Source organism: Desmodus rotundus, chromosome 5 (genome assembly GCF_022682495.2).
Source record: "Desmodus rotundus isolate HL8 chromosome 5, HLdesRot8A.1, whole genome shotgun sequence".
In the NCBI taxonomy this organism is placed as follows: domain Eukaryota; kingdom Metazoa; phylum Chordata; class Mammalia; order Chiroptera; family Phyllostomidae; genus Desmodus; species Desmodus rotundus.
The window spans coordinates 150,535,238-150,562,516 of record NC_071391.1 but is presented as its reverse complement, the minus strand read 5'-3'; the positions used below and the strand labels follow the sequence as shown (position 1 = coordinate 150,562,516).

The 27,279-nt window shown below is 44.0% G+C and overlaps 1 protein-coding gene across 1 annotated transcript in view; it reads right to left on the bottom strand.

Annotated features, from left to right (window-relative positions):
* Positions 1-27,279, bottom strand: part of ALK (ALK receptor tyrosine kinase) — a 630,248-nt gene that overhangs the window by 409,597 nt on the left and 193,372 nt on the right. Inside the window, exon 3 of the mRNA XM_053924484.1 lies at positions 17,210-17,374. Within this exon, the coding sequence (XP_053780459.1) occupies positions 17,210-17,374 (165 nt within the window). The remainder of the gene's footprint in view (positions 1-17,209; positions 17,375-27,279) is intronic.

Sequence of the window (27,279 nt, the reverse complement as noted above, 5' to 3'; positions counted from 1 at the left end):
GAGGGTCCCTAAACAGGATAAGGGTGTGGCGACAACGACAGGTGGGGCTCTTGTCTAAGGCGATCACACTTACTCATCATTCAGAATTAGAACTGAAGCTCATTATGATGTTGCTTGCATCCGCAGGGCTTCTCAGGGGACCCAGGATGGGGCTACACCTGTGATTGGAAACCAGGTAGACATGCTAGCTTTCCAAGGGTTTTTTCATTAAAACACACAGATAAGACAGACTATAAATTTTACTCACGTAAGAGCTGCCTCCACTTCTTCCTGAGAAGTGATGCAATAATTAAATAGAACTGGCCCCTGACCTGAACCTCCCCGCCCCACATCTCCTCACTGTGATGCATCGCCATTCCTTGTTCCCCTCTGCCACCCTGCCACCGCGCTGGAGTTCACACAACAGCGCTCATCTCTAGGCCATTTTCAATTAATTTCCTGAGTAAAATTTCACGAGACACTATCAAGCCTTTTGCTAAAATCAAGATATATTACATCTACTCTATTCCCTTAGTCTACTAATCAAAAAAGCAATCAACTTTGTCTGGCATGATTTGTTCTTTTAAAACCCATAATGCTTATTGCTCATAATTCCATTATCCTAGATAGTATTTTTTCCTCTTAATATTTGTTCCACTATTTGACCAGGGATTGAATTACTAGATGGTCATTTCTAGGATCCCTTTTTCCCTTGCCGCTTTGAAAGTCTGCTACCTAACGAGATAGTATCAACAAAATGGTATTTCTCTATTCAGTCGAATCATAGGAGAATACAAAAGGGGTTTCCAGGAGTCACATGGTCAGTGCCCCTGTTTCTTCACAAGGCTCTGGTCACATCCCGAACTATTTCAGACTGTCCATTATCCCCCTGGACCACTGTCCCCAAACAGGAGAATCTGAGACCTCTTTTGATAAATGAATCAATGATTCACAACCTTATGTTGTGAGTCAGGAAGCACTTTCTAATTTCTCATCCAGGTCCCTTCAAAAGAAGAGAGCACAGATTTGAGCTCAAATCCTGAGTGTGCCATTTACTAGCTGTGTGACTTTAAGTCACTTTCTTTCTTTTTAAATGGGAAGTAAATAAAAATTTTGAAATAAAAACATTTAAAATGTTTTTTTTTTTACTTTTTAATTACAAAAAAAATACACAAAAAAAACTCTAATGATACAGAAATGTATTTTCCCCTTGGGTCTCCAACCAAAATTCCACTTTCCACTAGTAACTGGTGATAATGTTTTGATGTGTACTTCCAGGATATTCCCTATACCTACATAAATATATAGGAAACCAAAATGAGGTCATGATATGCATATTGTTTTACAACCTACATTCTTAGTTTAACTATTCATGTTTCCCATGTCAGTGCCTACAGCTACCTAAAACTTTTTCACAGTAAGTGTGTATTGATTTTGTAATTAAATTTGTGTGGATAATTCCTAGTTAATTTGGCTGGTCCCTGTTAATGGACATTTAAAATAGTTTTCAATTTTTCTCTTTCAAATAATACTGACAATGAACTATAGTAATGTTTACATGATCAGTGAAAACAAATGAGGGGAAGGGTGGGAACTGTGAGACCAGGAGAGTGACCCACTAAACGCAGCCTGCCTCTTTCACTCTCCCCAAGCTCCCCTAGTAGCAGAACTGGAAGGGACAGAGACGGGGAGGAGGCCTCATCTTGTCACCTTTCACATGCCCAGTGTGACGTTCACCGTGGAATTTTCCAAATCCTCCTTGGATGCTGCAGGCTGGAGCCTGGTTTATGCTGTTGCTTATACCCGGAGTGTCCTTGGGCAAGTTCTTTACTTTCTCTGGAGCTCAGTTTATTTATAAAATAATTATAACATTTCTGATCATTTATTGAGTATTTACTATATGCCAAACTTTATGCCAGAAAGAGCTTTAGTACATTACCTTAATTTAGTGCATTATTTAAATCCCTTTGAAATGCATGAGATGACTCATCTTTAATTGGAGTTTTAGTCTTATTATTGAATTATAAGAGTTATTTACTTACATATTCTGAATATAAGTCCTTTACATGATATATAATTTGCAAATATTTTCTCCTAGTCTGTCTTGTTATTTCATTTTCTGAATAGTGTCTTGTAAGCACAAATGTTTGAATTTTGATAAAGTACAAGTTATCAATATTTCATTTTTTCCTTGTGATTTTATTGTCATACCTAAGAATTATTTTCCCAATACAAAATCAAAAAGATTTTTTCCTTCTTTTCTAGTTTTACCTTTCACACTTACATCTATGATTTATAATGAATTAATTGTTATATATGGCATGAGGTAAGGATCTGTTTATTTTATTTTTGTATATGGATATCCAATTAACCTAGCACTATTTGTTGAAAAGACTATCTTCCCCATATTGAACTGCCTAGGCACCCTCATCAAAAATCCAAAGATCATAAATACAAGAATTTATTTCTGGGCTCTCAATTCTGTTCCTTTGATATATATGCTTCTCTTTGCTCCAATATTGCAGTGTCTCTATTACTTTGGCTTTATATCAAGTTTTAAAATCAGGTAGCATAATTTCTCCAAGTTTTTTTTTAAAGATTGTCTTATTTATTCCAGGTCCTTTGCACTTTTCATACAAATTTTAGGCTACAAAATAGAAGGCCTTCTGGAGTTTTGACAGGGATTGCACTGGATTTACAGATCTACTTGGTGAGAAATGCCATCTTACGCTATTGAGTTTTCCATCCGTGAAAAGGAGATGTCTCTCTTGTTGTTTACATTATCCTTAATTTCTTTCAACCATGCTCTGTACCTTTTAGTGTGCAAGGCTTTCACTTCTTTTGTTAAATTTATTCCCATTTTCTTCTTTTAGATGCCTTTGTTGTGTGAATTGTTTTCCTCCCTCCCTCCCTCTCTTCTTTTACCTTTCTCTTTTTCTTATTGCACGGGCTCGGTTTACTGTTGAACAGAAGTGATGAAAGCAGAAATCTTTACCTTGTTCCCAGTCTTCGAGGAAAGCTTTCAGTCTCTCATCAAGTATGCCATTAGGTATGGGTTTTTCAAAAATACTATTTTTCAGGTTTCAGAAATTCCCTTCCATTCCTCGTTTTTAGAGAGATTTTTTTTTAATCATCAGGGATGTTGGAATTTACCAAATGCCTCTTCTGTTTCTATTGAGATGGTTTATATCCTTTACCCTGGTAACATGCAGTGCTGCACTGATTGCTTTGTAGATGTTAAACCAACCTTGCCTTTCTGGATAAATTCCAGTTTACTGCAGTATCATCCTTTTCATATGCTGCTGGATTTTCTTTGTTAGTATTTTGTTAAGGATTTTTGTGTCTATGTACATAAAGAATGTTGTTGGTAGGTGGCTTAGTTTCTTCGTGATGTCTTTTTCTAGCTGTAGTATCGGCGAAAAGAGCGGTCTTACAGGATGAGTTGGGGTGTTCATCCCTCTATTTCCTCAAAGAGCATATGAAGAATTCATGTTCTTTGTTCCTCAAATACTTGATAGAATTCACCAGCAAAGACATCTGGGTTTGGGCTTTTTTTTGTGGAAAGATTTCACTTACTACAATAAAACAAGTTATTTATCTGTTATAGGTCTGTTCAAAATTTTCACTTTTTTTCATTAATTCTGGTAATTTGTGTCTTTCTAGGAACTTGTCCATTTCACCTAAGTTGTCTAATTTATTGGCAAAAGTATATGTGTAATATATCCTTATAATCATTTGATTATTTTTTCCATTTAATTTCTTTAGGGAGAGTAGTGGTGTTAGCTTTTTCATTTCTGATTTTGGTCATTTGTTGTGTCTTCGTTCTCCTTCTTTCCCATTAGTAAGTCTAAGTAAAGGTTCATCAATTTTGTTGCTCTTTCCCAAGAACCAACTTTTGATTTCATTAGTTTTCACTATTGTTTTTTCTGTTTTCCATTCCATTGATTTCTGCTTTAATCTTTATTTCTTTTCCCCTGTATGCTTTGGGTTTACACTGATTTTTGTTTGTTTCTGGAAGTAGAACATTAGGTTTGGATTTAAGACTTTTTTCCTAATATAGACATGTAAAGCTATACCTTTCTCCCTAGGCATTTAAGTTTTGTCCCATAAGTTTTGATATATTTTATTTTAATTTTTTAAGTTAAACTATTTTCTAATTTCCCATGTGATTTCTTCCTTTATGCATTGATTATATAATTTCTTAATGTTTGTGGATTTTCCACATTTCTTTTAGTTATTAACTTCTAATATATTGCATTGTGGTTGAAGAACCTATTTTGTATGAATTCTATTAGTAGACTTGTTTTATAGCCTAGCCTGTGGTCTATGCTGGAGAAAGTTTTCTGTGCCCTGAAAAGGAGTGTGTCCTCTACAGCCCCTGGGTAGAATGTACGATATTTTTCAGTTAGTCCAGTTGGTTGGCAGTACTGTTCGAGTCTTCTACATTGTTTTCTGTTTAGTCATTCTATTCATTGTAGGAAACGGGTAATTGAAATCTCCACCTATACCTGTTAAATTATCTGTTTCTCCTTTAAGTTATGACATTTTTGCTTCATGTGTTTGGAGGCTCTATTGTTAGATACATACACACTTATAATTGTTATATATTCCTGGTGAATGGACTCCTTTATCATCATTAAATATCTACTTTTTTAGTAATATTTCTAGTGTCAAAGTCCATTTATCTGATATTAATGTGGCTACTCCCATTCTTTCACGGTTACTGTTTACACAGTGTCTCTTCTTCCATCCTTTTACTTCCCACCTCTTTGAATAGATGGTGTACAACTAGTAAAATGGATATTGTTGGATCTTGATTTCTTTTTAATCTAGTCTGACAATTTCTGTCTTTTGATTGACTGAACTGTTTGCATTTAATATAATTAGTGATTGGTTTGATTTACATTAGTCTTTTTGCTATTTATTTTTTATATATCTCATTTTGGTTCCTCTATTCCTACTTGACTGCAAAGTATTTTTCAGTGTTAAAAACTTCTCTGATTTTTTAAAATGTTTTTGGAGTTACTTTCTTGGTGGCTGCTCTATATTATATGCATTTGAACCTACCACAGTCTACTTCAGATTAATGCTACCCAATGCCAGTAAAATATAGAAACTGTGCTCCAATACAGCTCCATTCCATTTCCTACCCTTCACTGTCATAGATACTAGTTGTCTGTATGCATCAGCCCAACACTGTAGCTTTGTGGCTATGCCTTTATATAATCTTATGCGTTCCAAAGATGTTCAGAAAAGAAGTAAGAGAAAACATATCTATTGAGTCTTCTTTATTAACCCACGTGTCTACTATTTTTGGTGTTCTTCAAGTTATCTCCTGGCGTGATTTCATTTCAGTCTGAAGGACTTACTGTAATATTTATTGTAAGGCAACTCTGTTAGCAAATTCGGATTCCAATTTTCTGCTATGAAGATTGTTGGTGATTCTTTTATTGTTGCTATTTTGTTTTATTTCTTGCTTAAGTTAGTTTGTTTCTTTAATAACTTGGCTGAGCTATATCTGTGAAATCTGTTTTCCCTGCAGTGTGTGACTGCTAATATATCTGTTCAGCTTTTTAAAAAATGTTCTTGTTTTGGCTTGTCAGTCTGGCTTCCTAGCGGACATCTGTGTGTAGCCTAGTGGCGTACTAACATTAGACAGAGGATGTGCCCGGACACCTTGACCAGTGAGTCTTCTCTGTCTTTTGCCAGCAGCGATGTGTGTCAGTAGGGGAGTGCTTCCCATTTTCAGGCTGCTGATCTCTTTCATGCCTCCTCTGCACATACACACAGTTTTAGGGTTAGTGAGAAGGTTCTGGCTAGCTTGGACCCCTTCCCATCGCCACTGGAAATATATATACAGTCTCATTGTTTATGTCAATTTTGTCCAGCTTTAGAGTTGCTTTTGGGGGAGAGAATTTGCTACTCTCTTCAACTGAAATAGCTGGAAGTCCTGCCTCACCTTCCTTGTTTGAATTTCATTAGTCTGGAACATGGTTATCCATGCTTCTGAAACAATTTTATGGGGTTACTGTAAAAATCATATAAGGCAATGTATGACGAATGATTGGCATAACGTAAGCCCTTGGTAAGTAAACATCGACAGGGCCACTGCACCCAGTTGACTGAAACATGGGATCTGACTGATACGTGTGCTCTGATACATGTGACCTCTGACTGATACATGTGCTCTGACTGATACGTGTGAGCTCTGATATGTGTGCTCTGCAAAAACATGCTGAGTGAGGGGGTACATGGGGCCAAGACTCAGCTCACTCTCCGCTTGGGTTCTAGCCCTGGCTTCATCCATCCAGAGGAGGCATTCTTCCTAATTCCTTCACCCGGAGAAGGAAAGGTTTTTCTAATTAACACACAGGTGCCACACAGCTTTGCTGGTTCCGGCACACTGGCTCCTGTTGCTTTCCCTCCCCTCGGTCCCAGCCCTCCTTGGTTCAGGCTGAGCCCTTTACCTTGAGTTGGCCCAGCATGCTCACACAAGAGCTCCGGATCAGTCTCATGCTCTTTGGTTGTTTCTCATCTATTTTCACTTTATGTTTTCTTTCCCTTTCCAAGTAAATGGGCTTGGTGACTTTACTCATGCATTTATAGAATCATGAATTTTTAAAAAGTTGTGGGGTGCTGCTGCTGCTGCCACTGGTGGTGGGGTGTTGGAAAGTGTTGCTAATTAGATTTCCTGCAGAAACTCAGGTTCTGAATCCCTCTGAAAGACAGAGGGCCCCTCCAGGATCCTTCTTTCACTCCATATAGGCACCTGGTTTCATTCTGAAGGACACTGATTTTCACTCAGGAACAAGGAAGCCAATTGACTCAGCTTATTTTTCTGTTACATGAGATTTTTATTTTAATTTATTTCCTCATGGAGCAGAGGACTTCCAGAATCTGCCTAACCCTCTTGTTCCTCTAGCAAGCAATGTTTCTCAAATGTACCCTTGCACACATCACACGAGAGACCAACAGGTCTGAATAGGCCTTTTGTGGTTTTGGTGGGGGAAGCCCACTCTCAGCTGTGTGCCCGCCAAACCTGCTGGCCCTTCTGCTTCCAGAGTTATACATGGGGAGGGTGCCTCTGGCTTTTGAGGAGAAAAAGAGGCTGAGGAAGGAAGAGAAAAAAGGCACACGGGGACAGAAGAGAGAGGAAAAAGCATGTGACAGAAAAGGAAGAAACGCAGTGTGAAGGCTGGACCGTCGTGGGAATGTCTGGAGAACGGCCATGCCTGAAGGACTGCGACTTTCTCACCTTCCCCCAAATCCCATTTTGGAAGCATTAACTACTTTAATTGTTCTATTTTTTATGCTGTCAATGTTCTTGATCAAGCTTACAGTTAAAGACTCTCAATAGGGTATAATCTGTGTTAAGAGCTTGGACATGGGGGGCGGGAACAGCAGCAACTGCACTGAGCACGCGCACACTCAGCCCCCTGCATGCACACCGCTGCGCAATGGGTACCTATCCGGTGTAAACACACAAACACATCATGTTAACAAATAAGGGAAAAGAATTCTTAGGAGAGGGGGAGGATGCTCGTATAATCTAAGGAATGATATGTTAACGATACTTCATATTTGCATCGCCCAAGCAATACTGGAGACAAGGGTATTAAACAAGAGTACCCTACGCTGTTGTTGCCACAGTGGGTTTAATGTCTATCCACTTTACAATGAGAAAATCATTCTCATTTTATGTGTAAGGAATAAGGAGCTCCTTATTGCCAGCGATATATCTCTCTCTCGCTCTCTCTAATCCTCACCCGAGGATATGTTTTAATTGATTTTAGAGAGAGAGGAAGGGAAAGAGAGGAAACAAAAACCATCAGTGTGAGAGAGAAACATTGACCAGTTGCCTCCCACATGCACCCTGATCGGGTATCAAACCCACGACCCAGATATGTGCCCTGACCAGGAACTAAACCCTCAAACTTTTGGTGTATGGGATGATGCTCCAACCAACTGAGCCACCCTGCCAGGGCCAGCATAATATTTTAAATGCCTCTTCCATTGTTTCCAGGTGCAGAAATGCTGACAACATTAGAGAGAAGATAGTTGCCAGAGACAACAAAAGTGCAGGTCAGGGAGCACATGACAAAGACACCAGGGGGCTTCCATCCCATGCATGCAACCCACTTCATTAACGAGTAAATCCAGCATCCAGCATATTTTCAAATGATAACAGTGTGAATATAAATCAACTAAGGAAGACCCAATACCCAAGAAATGCACATCAATCAAGCATGACTAGCAACCAGTACTGAGAATTCTAAAGGAAGAAGTGAAAAGAATCAAAATAGATCATAATGCTTTGGACAAGAATAACCCAAACTACCATCGTAACCACCCAGGTTAAAGGTTTTTCCCAGCTGTTCGGTGGGGAGAACTGGACACTGAGATCCCAACACGTGCGTAATCTGTAGATCCCGTCATTCCATTTGTAAACGTGCATGGCCACCGTCACGGGCGAGGGCTCAGTGATTCCCAGCAAATGCTTTTGTCATGTCCAAAAGCCCTAAATTGAGATATACTCCTAGAACTCTTGTACATGGATAGCTGGGTGGAATAAGCCGCCTGCCTTCCAGGGTCATGGTTCTTCAATGCAGACAGAGCAGAAACTCTTGCTTCAGCCCGCTGTGCCTGGGATGACTGCTGCCCAACTGGACTGCGTCAGGCCGTTTTCCTGTTCACAGAGTGGTTTCTGGTGCATTATTTCCATTTCTATTCATAATAAGTTAGGAAAGAGAGCCGCAGAGGTAAAATGAGCCCCAGATCTCTCTTCACCTTACACTGAACCAGTCTTTCTCCATCTTGAATGAATAAAGATTATCTTCCATTTTAAGTAGAATTACACTGTAGTTATCTGCATTCAAGAGAGTTTTATTTTCTTTCTCTTTGCAAGGTCCTGGCTTTCCTTCAATTCTCTTCAAGCATAAATTCAGAGCAGCTCATGGTTTTTCTTAGACAGAGCCTGTATTTCTTTAACACGTGTCTTATCTGAACCATTTGATATGTACAGGATGCAGAAAAAGCTGTTCATATGGAAAATAGAATAATTAATAAATAATAGTATAAGAATAAACTCTGTGTTTCACATGCTCACAATTGTGAAGCTACTTTTGCCCCACCCTACAGAACTCAGTGAGGCGAAAAACCCCAGATAACACCAAGGTTAGGTCCCCAACAAGAGGAAGTAAGGAACTCAGAAAGACAGATTCACTTACTCTTAGAGGTGACCCAACCCAGCCCACTCAGTTTATCAACTGAAAACTGAGGCCAAGGGTCACATGCCAGCCAGTGGCAGGTCCACTGTGCACTTGTGACTCTCAGCACAGGACTCTTTTCATTTCTGAAAGGCGGTGCTGGTTAGAATAACCTGACTCTGTCTTCTCCCACTAATTGCGCCACTCAGTAGCCTGGCTGGCATATTTCATGCTGCGGTGCCTTAGGCAGCACCCCGCCCAGTCCATCTACCAAGCAGATACAGGTGAGGGTGGGCTTCCTAAGACTCTCCTGAACACTCTGCCCTTAATGGACACCACAGGGGATACGATCTGGTTGTGTCACAGAGCAGAGTGAGTCTCCTCGGCATCGCTGGACTGTGAACAATGCCCTAAATTTCTGAATGTACTGCTAGACGATCAAGGAAGGTAAGCCTTAGGTAGGTAAGACACTGTGTTTTAGGAAGGGTTTAATATAACATAAAGAACGTGGGGTTCAGAGTTCAAAAACTGAAATCCAAATCCAGCTCTGCCACATACTGGCTTTGCAGGCGGGGACAATGCACTTTTTCTCTCCAAGCTTCCATCTGTGGGTCGAGAAATGTTTCATGAGTATCTACTTCATCCTGGAACTTAGGCCAGGTTCTTGGGACAGCACAAGAATGAGAAAGACCGAGTTTCCTCTGTCTAAAGCTTAGGATTTAGCCTCAGTTTAACAAGCTATTAAGTTAGGAAAACAAGTAATACTTATCTCGCTATGTTATGAAAATCAAACGTGATTGCACATGGAAAGCACTTTGGAGTCTGTAGCTCTTGCCAGTTTCATTTGGGACAGAGCCCAGGGCCTGTCCCTGAGCCCAGCTGACAGCTCACCACAGGCCCTGTGCAGTGACTCACACCTCCCCCAGCCACCATCGCTTAGGAACTCCACAGGAGCCGCCCTGGGCCATGCCGTGGCTGCCTTCTGCTGGTGAGGATGGCTCACCCCGCTCCAGCAGTTCAGGCAGTGCCCCTCTCCAGGCCCCTGCCAGGGTTGCCTCCAGTCCCTCTGACCCACAGGAGACAAACTCCCAGACCCAGCTGCTCATTTTTCGCCTCAGATCCTGCTGCTACTACTTCTGTTCCATTTGTGAACGACAAAGACGCTTGCTGTGTTGCTGGGGGGGCGGGGCGAGGCTACAGACTGTCCTCCCAGCAATAACTCATGGGACACCTTCTACAATGACTACAGGGAAGTTTTCTCCGAGGCCCTGAGGCCCTCCAAGCCCTGCTTTTTCTGGAATGGTGACGCCAGAGCACACCACATTTTCTCCAGACTTGGTCAAGACCTGCTGTACTAGCTTCCCGTGGCTGCTGTAACAAATTACCAGAAACTCAGTGGCTTACAACAACAAAGATGTATTACCTCACAGTTCTGGGGGTCAGAAGTCTAAACAGGGTTGGTGGGGCTCTGTTCCTTCTGGACAAGTTTCTACGGAGAATCCAATTGCTTACCTTTTGTTTTTCTCCAGCTGCTAGAAGCTGCCTGCTTCTACCCTCACGGCCCCTTCCTCCATCTTCGATGTCAACAGCTGTGTGCTGCCGCTGTACGTGGAACTGCACCCCCCTTGATTTTAGATATCCCCCAACTTAGATTCTCAACTGTAGTGTCCTGCTTTCAGTAGGGACTTAGTTAGTTTTAGGTCAATGAAGAAATATATGACCCAAAGAATAAATGAAATGTTAAAATTGATACAAACTACCGCCTAATTATAATGCCCTCCACATCTCTGTCACTCTCTGGCCTCTGCTTCCACCATCCTCACATCTCTCTGGCTCTGGCTCTCCTGCTTCCTTCTTTCTCTTATTTGAACCCCTGTCATTTCATTGGGTCCACCCAGGTAATCCAGGATAATCTCATCTACAAAGTCCCTTTTGACACAAAAGGCAACATAGTCCCAGGTTCTGGGGATTAGGACTGCTCTGGGCAGTTGTCATCTTAGCTGCCACACAGCCCACGGCCCTGTGCCTCAGGCCCCTGGCCTCCCGGGGCTGACCTGACCAATCCGTCTGTGCTAATGGATGTGGGAGCTCCTCTTTCTTCCTCCAGGTGCCACACAGGTTTCTAGAGGCAATGCTCCCATCTTGATGTAGCAGTTCAGAGAGTAACCCAATCCATGGGACTGTCAGGCTTCCAGAAGCTATGGCCAAACCTCAGGAGATGGATATTTCTCCCAAGGTTGGGGGGATTTCTGTGGTTCACAAATTTTGAGCCAAGGACACATGGCCACCCTTGGCAATGGATATGCCTAATCCCATTCTTACATCAGAGCAGGAAATAGCCTCATTGGCAACCTAGTCTGAGACATTTACCTTGCAAATGTGAAACTGGAGGGTCAAAGAAATAAAGTGGCATCTCTCACAGCAGTTCTGGGACAAGAGCCCAAGTCCCTTCTACCTGCAATATCTGTCCTTCTTTCCTTACTCGACATGCCTTCATTCCCACTGCCCTGTGGGCAGAGTTGTTAGGTCCATCTTAATCCATTCCTTCCCTCCCACTGAAGGATTTCCTTAGAAGACAGAGGCAACAGCCTAGGAGAGGCCCGTCCTGATGGGGAGGAGCAAGATACTTCACCAGATGCCCCACTCCGTAAGGCAAGTCCCTCTCTGGAGCTCGAGCTCCAGCTGCCAGGATGGCACCATAACCTCTCGAGGATGACAGAATCACCAGGTGCACCTTGTGGAAGGGATTGCTCAAGGGTCAGGGTCTAAGGTCCAGGGACCTCACTGCTCAGGATCCAAGGGATACATTTCTACAAACAGAACTAGCGCACTAATGTAGCCTCTTATGGAAAGTTCCAGAAGAGGGACAGGGATGAGAGGCTACAAATCCCCCCAGTAACCTTAGGATGTTGAGAGGTCATGCTCAAATGCAAGGCATGACGAGCCAGAACCCTTCGGAGGCAGGGCAGAAACTGAACTGAAATGGAACACGTTCAGGTCACTCCTGCCTACATTCTGCACTTGACCCCTGCGTGCATTCCTGAGCCCGTGGCACATGGGGTGTGCCTTTAAGGCCAACCCTTTAAGGATAAGCCGAACAGGCAGAGGTTAGTGTGGGGTGCTCTGGATTTGTAAGCCCACGTGAACTGCTGATGCCTGTGCCCACCCCGGCAGGAGGGAAAACCACCTGCTCGTCTGTCTGCTAGTCTATCTCACCCCAATCAGTAGTGCCGGCTTTTTCGGTTATTGTTGTGGTATAAAGTAGTTAACATGTTTTTCCCCCCAAAAAGTAAAAAATAATTTAATAGATTATTAACTGATAATTTTTGATCCACTGGTATTAAAAATAATATGTTTTATCTTATTATAAAAGTAATGAATAATTATGGACTCGGAAAACAGGACCTTTGCAGATGTAATCAAGGATCTTGGAATGAGATCACACTGAGTTTAAGGTGGGCCCTAAATCCAGTGTGACATGTGTCCCTACAAGAGACAGATTTGAAACACTGAGGCACAGAGGAGAATGCCATGTAAAGATGGAGCAGAAATTGGAGAGATGTGTCTACGAGCCAAGGAACAGCACTGAATACCAGCAATCCGCAGAGGCCAGATAAGGGCATGGAATGGACTCTCCTGCACAGCCTCCAGACGGTACCCACCCTTCCAACATCTTGATTTGGGACTGCTGGCTTCCAGAATTGGAAGAGGATAAGTTTCTGTTACTTTAAGCCACCCAGTTTATATTAATTTGTTATAGCAACTGCAAGAAACTAAGACACACAGGTATAACAGGAGTGGACCAAAAGACCGGATGACCCCATTCTGGCACTGCAGTACCCTAGTCTCCCATCGCAGCATTGTCAGCCGTTCCTGAGCTCTAGGACAATGTTTCCCAACCTTTTGCAAACGAAGTGACCCTGGGAAACAGAAGAATCTCAGTAGCAGAGTTCTCTACCCAGATCCTCAACCGAAAACAAAAATTTGAGACTCGGTACCCTGGACAAAAGTTGAGTTGATATAGGAAGAGTCAGCCCCTTGCAGCTGAGTCTACTCCCATTCTTTTTGTGTATGAGCGAGGGGCTGGGGAGGGGCTCTGAGGAGGGGCTACTAATCTGCTTTCCATTTTAAAGCTAGGGTTCATGCTAGAGATCAAAATCTTGTCTTTCTGGAGAAGAAAGACATGTTCATTTGACTACATTCCAAAACACTGGAGGTAGCAGAAATCAAATATGCCCCTGGGACTTCTTGAAAAGTCATAGAATTCATCAACCTGATGATTCCTCAAGACTTTATTAATTTATAATATTGTGTTCCATCAAGATCATCACTTTTTATTATCTTGCTGCTCTGAATTGTATCTCCCTTATTATTCTCATCTACTGGGGCCATAAATTAAAATCATGCAGAATTTATAATCTTACAGTTCATTATCTATGATTGGTATTATCTCACTGCTTTTTTCTGGCCCTTCTATATCCCCTGACAAGAAATATGGCAACAGAGTCTAAATACCATCTAACCAATAAATGTTGAGTTAAAAAAAACTCTAGTGACTACACTAGTCTAAAGGGCACTCATCGCTCCTTCTTACCTCTACTACCAGCATACTCTCTGCCAAAAAGACCAAGAAAGTGAGATTCTAAAGAGCTGGGAGTTAGAAATAGAATGTAGGACATTTGCCCTTTAGCAAGGGGCAAACTCCTTGCTAAACCCTTTAACAAGGGTTTTGCCCTTTACCTTTACCTTTCTCGATGGTCAAGGGACTTAAAGATGCATCGGCCTGCTTCATGAGGTACAATCCTACCTCAGGGAACAGGTAGTGATGTAAAATTAGTTGACTCAAAAAGGAATGAACGGCCCATTATTGGAAGTTCTGAACACCTCTCAGCGACATTCCAGAAGTGTCCCTATGGAATCTGGGATGCGGGTCCCTTGGTTCTAAGACTGATGAAGGCTGTGTGCGTATAGATTCTCCTGTTATAGTCCAGGAAAAATAAACACAAGCTTTTTGACAGTGGTGAGCTTTCCCCAAGTTATGTTTGGATGTGTCTGCTCACTAACACATTTGATAAAGTAGATTGGTCGATCCACAGTGGCGTTTGTCATGGTTATTCACATCATCGTCCTCAGTGACGTGATATACCACCACACTGGAAGAGCAATAATTATTCAGAGCGATGGAAGTTGGCAATAATTACTAAAAACTAGATATTCCAATCTTGGCTGATTTATCTAATGAGAAAGGTTCACATTCAGTACATGCCCTGGTTCTTGGGACCCAGCTTTATAAAAACATAAAGGCACTGATATATTTCCACACCAATAAGTGAGTGTCTTTCCCTCTGCTCCCTCTTCCTTCCTTTTTCTCACAGTGACCCGTGCAACGTGCAGATGTCAGAGATCACAAGATAGAGAAGATGGAGAGGAGGGGTGGGCAGAGTGTCACTGCACAATCTATTGGCACTGTTGCAAAAATTGTTTAAAAATTTGAAAAGCCCCAGCTCTCAACGTTATAAAGTCTGACTCCACAAAGTGTATACAATTGATATTTGTCTCTCTCTCCTGATCTCACTGAATTGTGATCACAATACAACAGTTATCAAAAAAAAACCCCTACAAAGATGAAAACTGTATGCACTGCAGGACTATTTCTAGAAGTTGGGGACTGAGAGCCAGAGATAATCCCTAGGGGCGGCTGAATGGGAGTAAGTCTGAAAGGGGTTCACATCAACAGCATGACAAAGCTTGCGGTACCTCAGAATCAACCGAGACGCTTACAAAAACATAAAATAAAACAGAGTCCCATGGAAACTGAAGCTGCAATAAGATACTCTATTCCATCTACCGCATGAACAAAAACGACAGAGCTGACAGTACCAGCACCATGCGAATGCACAGTCCTCGGGAAGAACACTAACACATCACTAGTGGGGGTATGACTTGGTGCCCCCACTTTGGAAAAGAGATCGCCATTACCCATTAAAGTGGGAGCCGTACCCGTAACCCAGAAATCCCATTTCTAGGTCTACGCTCTAGGGAAACTCTTAGACATGTACATGCCCCAAAATATACACAAAAATGCTCACATTAGTGTTGTTGGTAACAGCAAAAACCTGGGAACAACCCAAATGTCTAACGGGAGTAGAAGAGATAAACTGTGGTACTTTCATGCAATGGATTCAAAACCAAATGAACCATAGCAACATGCATCAAAATGGACAAATCACAAAACAACAGTATTATCCCGTTGGTATAACAGTTTGCAGATCTAGTCCATATGTTGTTTGGGGCCACATACAGAAGTGATAAGGCCATAAACAAAAGCAAGTAAATGATGCACACGAAATGCAGGACAGAGGTTACCTCTGAGGGAGGAAGAGATTTTTGATCTAGGCGAAGGACAGAAGAGATTGTAAAGGCACGGACCATGTGCAAATTCTTACACTTGGCGGTGGGAATACAAGTGTTGACTCTATTGTGATCTTTAAGCCATGCATGTATGTTATATCTTCTTTTTTGCACACGCTAACTTCTATAATAAAAATCTAAAAGTACACAGATTTCTAGACCCACCTCAGATCTGTCGAATCAGAATCTCAGGCTGCGGGGCCTATGCAGTGTTTTTATAACTTCTCCAGAAGATCTGGGCGCACTATCGAGTCAAAAGTCGACCATCTACATACAAACACACATCCTACGATACACATCGATATCCTGGTGAAAGCAGCTTACCACATAAATCAAAGTCGGGCAAATTCAAGAGAGAACAAAAGAAAAGGAGAGTCTGTAGGATTCAAGGGTTCAGGGCTGATGTGGAAGCCTGAGAGCACCGGGTAATTTTGTGCCACCTCCAATGACCCCCGTGAGCTTACCCGAGCCCTATTCCCATTAGATGCTCGCTAACATGAGTCTAGGGTAATCGCTGCTGCGCGAGGGGCCCAGGGCAAGCTCTGGCTGTAACTTTTTCTACAAAGAAGAAACACAATGTGGTAGAAAGTGTCCTTGTCTAGGACACATCACAACAGACATCTAGACCTGGACCCGCACACACAAGCTGTGTGATCTTTAGTAAGTCACTTCCTCTCCCTGAACCCTAGCCTTCTCGTCTTCATGGTCTCCCTCATAAAAGCAGAATCCAGTGAGAGAGTGGAGGCAAAAGGGCTCTGCAAACTGAAAGGACCATGTCAATTCTTATTTCTTCCTAAGAGGCAGAAACGCAGTCAGCAGTTTTCTGGGTCCAAGGAATTAGAAACTCTAAGATTTGCCTTAGAGAGACCTGAAGGCAGGAATCGGGCTCAGGGTCTCCACATCTCTCTCTAAACACTCAGCAAATGTTTATTTTAACAAGCACCTACTACTTACCCAGACCCAGCCTTTACCAGCCCGTGATAATTCAGAAGGGGATGTTCACAGACAGCTCGGGACTATTAGGAGCACCTTGCACAGCTAATAAGTACACTGAATTTCATTAATGGCTTTGAAACTAACATTTAATCTAGTTACACAATATCTTCCAAATTAGGATTGCCAGATTTAGCAAATAAAAGTGCAGTGCACTCAATTAAATTTGAATTCTTTTAGTATAATCCAAATAACTTTTAAAGTATAAGTATGTCCCAGGTACTACATGAGATATATTTATATGAAAAAATAATCTGTTGCTCAAGTTTAACTGGGTGTCTTATATTTACCTGGCACCCCTGTTCCACATAGACAAACAGACCAGCACTTTCTCCTATATCTTAGGTTGGGAAATCTGCATGAAAGAGAGTATTGAAATCCTGGGGGTTTTTTCCCCTTGGTAAGAGACTAAAGGATGGATTGATCTTGAAATTGGACTTGCATCCTCTCCTTCCTTGCATGGTCCAAGAACACATGGAGAGGCCCAGATATTAAAAGCAGGTTTCAAAGGAAATAGGATAGAGCAGGGGTGGAGAGACCTTAAAATTTTCAAACAGAAACTGACATTCCAGCCCGGTCCTGACCCATCCAGAACACTTTGCAGTGGCCTCTGCCCTTACCTCTGGGCATCTCCTTGGAATGCTCTGCCTCAGGTCCGTCCAACAGGTCCATCTGGGAGGCCTCCTCGGAGGGGACACGGCGCCAGGACCAGCTCTGGTTCCCAAGGTCATGCAGTGGAGGGGAGTACTCCAGCTCGCAGGGGAAGTCGAAGCTGCACTCCAGACCTGCAACGACAGCCGGCACTCAGCAGAGCACGCCGCTTCCCAAATGTGACTTTTCAGTCCCACTCCCCCACTCTCGGAAGCTGGCCTTCATCTCCTACAAGTCTTCACCCTTTCTTGGGTGGCAAGTTGTCAATTTCACATATGGCTGGGCTCCATGTTGGTGAAAAAGAGACTAAGAGAAAAAAGGTGTTCTTCGTATGACTCAGATGATGGAAGGTGTCTTCAGGGAAGGCAGGTAAAAAAAAAAAAAAAAAAGAGCCTGTACCATTAGACACTCTACATTCTAGGAGGCTGCCTGGTGACATGGAGAGGGCCTGAGGTCACGTGGGCAGAGCCTGGCTTTGCAACCTGATAGGTCTGAATCTAAGTCTGGCCCTGCCATTTACCAGCCGGGCGATGCTGGGAGATCAAATGAACCCCTCTGGCCTCAAGTTTCCACACCTGTACATTGGGGGTGGTAATAACTACTTCTAGAGTTTGCTGTCAGAACTCGTAGGATAATGCATTATCTACATTCATGAGCCCAGTCCATCGTCAATGCTCAGGAAAAATACGAGTCAGGGCCTGCCCTACCTGAGAAGAGGAAGCCAAATGGAATGAAAGTCTTACTCACAGCCCTGTTTGCCAGCCCTGTCTACCCTCCGACCCCTCACCAGAGAAGAGGGCCAAGGCTATGCCAGCTAATCCAGGTATATAGTGTCTTGGGGCGGGAATGGGAAAGGTCACTGGGTAAGAAGAAATAGAAAAGAGAGGCAGGAAGAGGCCAGGCCCTGGGATGTTTTATGACCTTTTTCTCGGCTTCTTTGGGGGAGAATCATCCTTGTATCCAAATCATCCCATGTTTGCTCTCCTTTTAGGATACACTCACCTCTCTTTCCCTTCCTTGCTCATTGTGCATTACCCAAAGTGGGTGAAGTACTTTTTAGCTGCTGGAAAATGCTGGCTGATGCGTCGACAGAGTATGTGCCAAAATGCGAGTTATTCATTCCCCTTTTACTTCATCGTCTCTCCTTAGCGTGGGGATGTGAAGAAAGAAAGAATGTGATAGCAGGGATGAACTACTGGGTTGGAAATCTGGGGGAATATGGCGGTGTCCAGGCTTGGCCAGTCTTCTCACATGTGGAACCTGGTACACTCAACTGCAAAATGAGGGGTTTAGACAACATGATTCTAGAAACAGGAACCCAGTGAAACCTGAGTTCCAGCTCCAGCCCTGCCTCTGATTTGTTGGTTACTTTTAATAAGCCACTTAACCTCAATGAGCCTCCACTTCCTCAAACTGAGAACTAGACTAGCTGTTTTCTGAAGCTCCATGTTGATGTAACTTTTTTAAGGTTGCACATCCGTGCACTCAGAATGGTTATAACTGATTTGATAAATCCGTCTGTGTGATGGAGCTAATGGGTGCTAAGTTCCTATTATCAGTGTGCATTTCAATATTTCAATAGCTGATTCTGGGGCTATTGCTATCTTGTGCTCCAGGATGAGTCTGGTGTTGAGGATTTCAGAATGCTGAGAAGTGGGGACAATTCTAACATAGGCAGTTGGGTCACTGGATTGTCATACCTGTAGGCAGCTAGCTGGCCCTGCCCTGCAGTAGGAGTGAAATAATACCCATTGACACCAGCCAAACTATCTAAGTTTAAGGGGAAGAGAAAAACCCTTTCAATTACACTTCTATTAAGTATCTTTCTGCTTCTCGGCCAGAAGAGATTTATGTACCAACTACTCTGCAGAAGCTGCCACTCTCCTGGTCCTAAGGTTAATACCACTTGCCCTTCACGATCCAGACAGTTCACCTTTATAATGGCAAGCTGAAACAGGCCTTGTTTGAGTTGACATGACACTTGCTGCCTACATATTTTATCAGCCTTGAAGACCTTCTGCCTGCCTCTGGGGGCTGAGCTGCTGCTATGAATTGGTGTCCATGACTTGTAGGCTGCCTTAATCTCCAAGACTTTGTTGCCAGACATTTGGTTTTGATAGCAAAATGCAAGGAGAAAACTGATGCAACATTTGGTACTCTGTAACACAAAAACCATCCTCATAATGAAAGGTATAGCCGCTATATCTGGCTTTTCTGGGAAGGCTCAAAAAGACCCATCCACACTAGGAAATGGTCAAGTTGGAAGATGGGAGAGAAAGTTTCTGGCCATCCCCAAACCACATCGACAACTATTGGTACCTTTCTCAAAGCTTCAACTTCTGTGGCCCATCCTCTATCTTGATTTTTTCCCTCCGATCGATTAAAGTCATCCTATTTCTGTTTGGGACGGTGGCATGGTGTGCATTCTCAGACACTGCCTGGCCAATGTCCCCTGTGTACATATTATAGATAAACAGAGAACAGAATATCAAATCCCATCATCAAGTATCATCAATATCGGGATCTTTGAACTCTGCAAAGTCTAATAATCGGCCGTTTTTGGACCAGACCCTGCCTAGTGAAACAGGGTAGGCAGATATTCCGATTATCAAATGGGTTCATTTTGAAATTCCTGCTCCAAGGCAGCCTCCCTTTAGCTGTCAAAGCTGTACTATTTGGTTTTAAATAAAAATGGAGTTAACATTCCTGCTCATTTTGGGTGAAATTAAATTGGGCTTTTCTACATTCTGATTTCATTTCTCATAAAACGTCAAGATGGGGCTGTTTCTCCTGAGCTAGCCTCGCTGCCTTTTGTGCGACGCTACACTACCCGGGATATGTCTGCTCTCAGAACCCGGGTGAAGTCTCATCTCCTTAGGTCTTCTCTGAGGTTCTAGACAGAGGGTGCTTCTTGAGTCTCTCTCCTAAACCCTCCTCTGACACAGTCCCTGTGAGATTGGAACCATCCAGTCTGCCTTACAGATGGGCCTCAGAGGGGTCAAGGGCTTCAGCACAGTGTTTCGCTTTAAGTAACCCACTGGCAAAGGCAGGTCCATACTGAGGGGAGGATGGGGAAGTAACACTCACTGAGTCCCTGCTCCCTGCCAGGGACTATGCTAGGTATATTCTTATGTCACTACATTTAATCTGCAGAAAAACAATGAGAAGTGAATGATGTCCTCTCTGTACAGATGAGAACACTGAGGCTCAGAAAGTTTATTCTTCTTGCCCAAAGATCAAAGAGCTACCCTGAGGTAGAACCAGAATATGCCATCAAGAACCATCATTATCCAGCCCTGGGTCAGAACCATGACCCAGGGCTGGATAATGATGGAAATCCAGGTATTTTTCACTGCACCTCTACAGCTTCAAAACCTCAATCCACTATTAGATTTGGTTATTAGACTCAAAGTCTGCAACCTCATCAGATCTGCGAAGGCTCCTCCACTACCCTAAGGGGACAGATCGATATTTCCTCTGTGTCAGGCCCATTTTGCAAAGTGACAGTGATCTTCGGAAGAATCCTAAGATCTCAACCTTACTTTTTGCACCAGTTAGGACCTAGGAGGAGAATCTAATTATTGAAAAACGCAATGAGAAATAGATGAACTTTCCAGAAACTGCTGATCACATAGTTGAAATCACAACTACCCACTTTCTAGTCACTTCCATCATGAAAGAAAAATAAGGTCATGGAATCTCCTGGAAAGAGCCAGCCTGCCGAGAGTCAAGTGCTGTTAAGGGAAAGGTCTTGGCAGGACAGTGGATGGTTCCAGGCTCAGTCCTGCAAACAGCAGCTGAAGGACCTCAGCAGGTGTATTCCCCGCTCTGTGTCCAGTTTTGTGCATTTGAAAAATGAAGTAAATTGAGCATGCACCTTCTACGGTGCCCTCTGTCTGTGAAGGTCATTCCCTGGCAGAGATGGGGGCCGTCCCAGCCTGAGCCACGTGAAGGGGATTGCACCGAAGTTTCAGGCACTGTCGGTAACACCACGGAAGGATAGCATGGAGTTGGGTACTTTGGACACTCAGATCTTCGCTTGGGCAGGCTGAGAAATGCCCCCCAAAAACCTACAAAAGTCCCTTGAGTCAAGGCCTTCTGTGCGTTCCAGATCTTGACCCTGCAAACCCAGGGACCTCCCACTCCTTTCTTCAGTCCCTGAGTCAATTTCAAGTTAGGGGACAAGCAGCCCCCTTTAGTTTTTAAGACACTCGTTCAGGGGCCGACCAGTTTCCAGATGGCCCCAAGGTGGCAGAGGCCTTAAAAGCAGCTGTCCTGGAGCAGGTCACAGGAATCCACTGGTTAATGTGACTCAGTCTCAGTCGTAACAAGATCAGGAAGCAATTATTACAAAGTGAAAACCAGTAATAAAAAAAGAGAAGAACACGTGTTTATCAATCCCATGGACACTCACACTGTTTCGTTTTGTCTCTTGTTACAAGTGTTTCAGAAGTCAAGCTTGGGGTCACACTTAAGTCCTTGACTCTGGTGGCACTGGGTGTGTGCTTATAGAAGAGCCCCAAACCCAGAGGGTGGGACCCCCATGAAGGCCTTGGAAAGGATTCTCACAACTGGTAACATTTCCTGAGGTTTTTCTGTGGTCAGATGCTAGGTCAGGCACCTACATCATTACCTTATTCAATCCCTATGATGTAGGCAGGCGTCTTATCTCCCATTTAACAGAGGAAGACCCTGGGGCTTAGAGAAGTCACATCTGAGGTGACCAAGACGGGAAGTGACTGAGTAGACTACCACTGATCTGCTTCTTCCGTGGGACGCCTGAGGCCTTGATGTCAATATCTCACGAACAGGGAACTGTGAATCAAAGTGGTAGCAGAAATAGCTCCCCACATTCAGAGGCACAGACGCCAGAAGGGGTTGAGACCTCGAATGAGGCAGGACAGCAACCAAACCCATGAAGGGACAGGCAGGGCCAAGCTGGAGGCAGGACAGAAGCCAGAGCATCTGAGCTGTCCTTAAAAGACCTGACACCACCTTTATAAAGTTGAACTTGGGGCTCTAGCAAGGAGTGAGTCAGAGCACACATCTCCAAGACGCAAGTCTTAACCCCAGTGGGTATATGACTCAAGAAGCCAAGGCTACGTGTACAGGGAGTCCCAGGGCTCAATGTTCCCATCTAGGTGTCCTGATACCTTCCAGGATCTGCTGTGTTTATTGGGTGAGGCTAGGGGTCCCAGAAGAGGGAACTGAGGGTGGGGTCTGCAAGGTTCCTATGGCCATAGGAGTTTATCCAACTGGATACTTGGCCAGGGGATTTGCATCTGAAATCAGAGAATTATCAGGTGTGCTGCTAGTTTAAAATATGACAACATGATTGTAACTATGTCCTGGGGTTATTTTCCTATCTCTAGTTAGTTTTTGACCTGATGTTTAACTGCCAGAATTCAGATGGCCTTGATATTGGGTTTGACACGCCTCACTTGTTAAATGGTAGTCTCTAAGATAGCACCCAGCCCTACAATCCTCTCCTATGTATTTGTACCCGTATGTGTTAAGTGACCTTAGTATCGCCATGATTCTTCCTCAGGGAGAGAGCGCAAGACCTACAATTTGACTCCAATGCTGCCACCTGTCAGTCGTGTGCTGTAGGGGGCGGGGTGCTCCCTCCCTCACCCTGAGCATCAGTGACATCAGTGGTAAGCCTAACTTCCCAGAACTGCTGGGAGGACCCAGTGAGATGACGCATGTGCTCAAAATGGGGAAATTCCAGTGCACGTGAGCTGACTCAGTGCACACAGCCATGCCCATTGAGAACACATTTCATGTTTACCCTGAGAAGCAGTATTTGTGTAGGGTATTCCAACCGATGGAAGGTGACCGTTCCCTTAGTGTTTCGGTATACTGTGAGAAGGGTGGCATGTCTGCCTTTAGGAGATATTCACAGAGTCAGAGGCTATTAAAACGTGAAACAACATTTCTCAACTGCTTCTCCCATTGGACAGATGAAAGAAAACCAAGACCCAGGCAAGAAAAAAGACTTTCCCAGGGTCATGTGGCTGGTCAGAGTCCCTCACACACAGTGTGGCAGTCATTTCTACTAGCTGTGAAGGCCTTGCTGAGTGCCATCCTCTCAGGCAGCCCCAGGCCTGGCCTAGGCTGGACGCCAGTTACTAAACCACCAGACCTCACTTCCTCAGGCTCAGCTTACTGGCACAGTTAAGCCGAGGCTGGATTGCTTCATGGTTGACACATACAAATGCCAGTATTTTCCCGACAAGCCTGATTTGTGTGTTCAACAAACAGCCATATAGAAGCATCATGCCCATGTGACAATTCTCTTATAGGTGAATTACACAGTTCTCTTACAGGTCACATAACAGAGCTTCATATTTGAAGCTATGGTTTATTATACAGAGCCCCAGAAATCAGCATTCTCAAAACACTGTCAGTCCTTAAAGACTGTATCCAGCTCGAGGGCACTTCCTAGGCTATCACCTATCCTGAGGCATGAGGCAGGGTCCCTTTTTCTTAAGTGATTCTTCAGAACTTCCCAATCATTACCTTTTAGGGTCACAAGAGACCTTGAAGACCATCTGACATTGAGAAAGTGAGGCCCAGAGACATGTTGGAGCTCGTCTAAGGGTGCACAGAGGGTGGGTTGCAAAACTGGTACTAAAATCCTGTTCCTAACCCTGTGATGCTGCTGCTGCTGCTGCTGACACTAATGATGATGATGAATAAAAGCTGTGGGTAACAAACGAGCAAACAGTGCCTTAAAGTATTAGGAAAATTCTCAAAAATCTAGAGTATAGTTTTCTGGAGTAAGCTAGCAAAAACATAATGGCTAGGTTTCAAATATCTCCCAATAATTCAATAGCTCAAATAATCTCCAGTAAGGCTTGCTGGATTCTTGCATCCTAGATATACTCTTCTGCCAACCAGCTGCTTTTTGACGGCTATCGAAGCTCCCTGCTAAAGAGCAAGTCTGTGCACAGGACAGAAATGAGGAGAGAACAGAGGGAGGGGAAGCAGCAGCTTAGGAGTGAAGGAGAAAGATCTCTAGAGAATTCTTGGAAACTTCCAACAGTGGGCCAATCGGTCTATACTTTTGGTCAATTTGAGTCTTGGTTTTCTAGTGTATAAACCTGAGATGTTTATCACAATAATCATGCTGATAAAAATAATATCTGCTGTGACAAAGAAATAAGGAACTGAATGTGGAAGTGCTTTCTTAACTGAGATTCTGTGAGTGGATGTCCTTACCACCCAGAGCCTCAGATTTACCACGAGCAACTGAACTGATTTAACCTTGGAGGACCCCCGGAAAGGCTGACTAGAACAGGTGTCCTCCTCCCTTGCTCTTGAGCACTTGCACACCCAGGTGTCCCCTGGAGTACTAAGGAGCACGCATGCTGTGTACAGTCAGGCTGCTCTGCCACTTTACGAGATGTGTCTCTCACGCCAAATCATCCAAATTCTCTGTGCCTCAGTGGTTCGTCTGTAAGATGAGGATTAAAGCAGGGACCACCTCAGGGAGCTGTGAGGAGGACGAAATGCAGTATGGAATTGAAGCACCTCGTGCAGTGACTCGCACATGGTTTAGTGTGAAATGACGGCAGCCGTCACTGGGGCTCTTCAGGTGGCTCCAGGGGTCGGCCACGGCAGGGGAGAGTTAAAGGGGCGCATGCCCAGCACTGAAGGCAGAAAACTGTGGCTATGTCCACCCTTGTTGAAACTCCTTACTCAAGCTTTTTGCTTTTTGATGTGTTGATCAAGCTTCCCTTTGGAAGTGAAGTCACACTAGACCTTGAGTAATAAGAGCTGGATGCTAGCCCTGGCTCTGTGGTGCGACTTCAAGCAAGTCATTTAAGGCCTCTCTAGGCCTCAGTTCCCCACCTGAAAAAATAAAGTGGAGAAATAAAATGCTTCTCAGGTCTCCTCCGTCTCTACCATTCTAAGACCGATTTTACCTTTTGGGGAGACGGCTGAAATGAGCTCTGTAGCTTGGCTCTAGTCGGCTAGTCAGCAGGATCCCAAGAGTCCTGACTTCCAGCCCAGGCTCAAATAATTAGGGGCTTCTACTCCTCCCTGTCTGGGTTGTCTCCTAAAGGGGCACTTAGCCCACCAGTCACCTTTGATATTAACCCAGCAGCTGTCGTCAACATCTGGTCATGCATTTCATAAAACCAAGCACCAAACCTGGCACCTGCCTGGCCCCTCCCACAGCCACTCTTCATTTGTCATGGGGCCCTGGAACTGAAATCATTCACTTCCCACCAGTTTGCTCCCTAGAATGCATCTGGGAACCAATCACCCAATCCGAGACATCTGTTTAGCTCACTTGTAATCAAGCTGCAGTGAAGGAGGGCCAAGTCTCCTTCAATGAATCAATTATGTAAACACAGCCTTGGAAGACAGTCCTGGGAGAGGCTGTTTAGCACGCATGCCCACATGGTGGGAGCTAGGCACCAAAAGCTTAATTCTCATTTCTCTTATCTGTGGCCATAGCAATGTTACAGAATAAGCAAATGGGACTTTGCCCCTCATTCCAAAACAGAACACTGAAAATAATTAAAATCGTAGGCATTCTGAAGTTACTAGCCAAGCCTCCTCATTTCACAGATGGGAAAATGGAAGCTCAGGAAGGTGACATGACTTGCCTAAACTGGAATAGCTAGGGTCTGGAGAAGTGAGAGAGTGGGGATCAGAACTCAGCCTGGACTTCCAGTCCGCTTCTCTGCTCGTGATTTCCAGGAAGCATCCACAGAAGCAACCGCCCCTGTGGGGCCTCTAACAGAATGAAGCAGGCCTGATAGAAACCCTAGTGGTGTGTAGACTGCTCAGCATGACATCCATCCAGACGAGATCATTCCTGAAACCAGCAGGTGGGCCGACAGCTCTGAGTAGTGCGGTATCCACAACAGCCAGAGGAGGCTGTTGGACACAGAAGGTCTCTGCCTCAGAACACGCAGGACGGTCCTGCCCACTTACTCTTCTGTCTCTGCCGGTGAGGAGCTCCTGGAGGCTGCAGGTGAATATGGAGTTCTTCTCTGATACCGATCTCAACAAAACAGCAGATACCAGGTTTCCCTAGGATGGGCTTTGTGCCCTTCTGGAATTCCCAGTCCAATGGAGGAGATGGACTTACTCACACTTGACGCTTATCGTGAGCAGACACAGTGTGACCATGGGACATAGAACAGAAGAGACTTACTACCTGGGGGTGGGGGGGGCAGAAGCTCATGAAGCAGACAACTTTTGGACTGCATCTTGAAGAGTGAAAGGATTTCTATAGATGGTAAAGTTTAGCTAGGATGTTTGTTAAGAATAGAGGAACAAATGAGGTTATTCCAGGCAGGTGGGAACTAGTATTGCTTATTTTTGTGTAGTGATATACATTTTGAAGCTGGACTGAACAGGATTAAATCCTAGCTTAGACAGTATCATGGTTAAAGGTGAAGTGCTTTGAGGTTGAAAAGGGCAAAACTAAGGACTAAAGAGTTTAAAGGAAAAACCTTCTAGCATTAGAGCTGTGCCACCAAAACGCAGGCTATTTTACTGGCCTCTCACGGGAATGAGCCTCAGTCCTCTTCAGAGGGCACCGGTGTTCTGGACACATGGGTACCTGTCCCCAGAGTTTTTACGATGATGCTGTCAATTAGGAATCATGACCATCCCCATTCTCAGATGACAAACAGAATCAAAAGAGTAGTTTACTGGCTAAAGGTAATGAACAACTCACAAGAATCAGAACTGGGAATGAATTTCACTTCTCGGCTCCCAATGTACGTTTCTTCCCCACTGTTCTGCTCTTTCCTTTCAGACAGGGGCTAGAAGACCGCTGGCTTGGATGTCACAAAGGAGATCGAAATAGGCAATGAAGAGTTGAATGAGACACCTGTGGTTCCCAAACCTACCCTACAGTCCCCAGAACCCAGGGTCTTGTTTTTAAGAAGTTCTCCAGGTGACAATGAGGCAACTAGACTGGGCCTTGCCCTGGGCCCACCCATACCGGGATGGTACTGACAGGCAACCCTGAGGATAGCACAAGTCCACTGGGCTGGTGGCGACTCGGAGT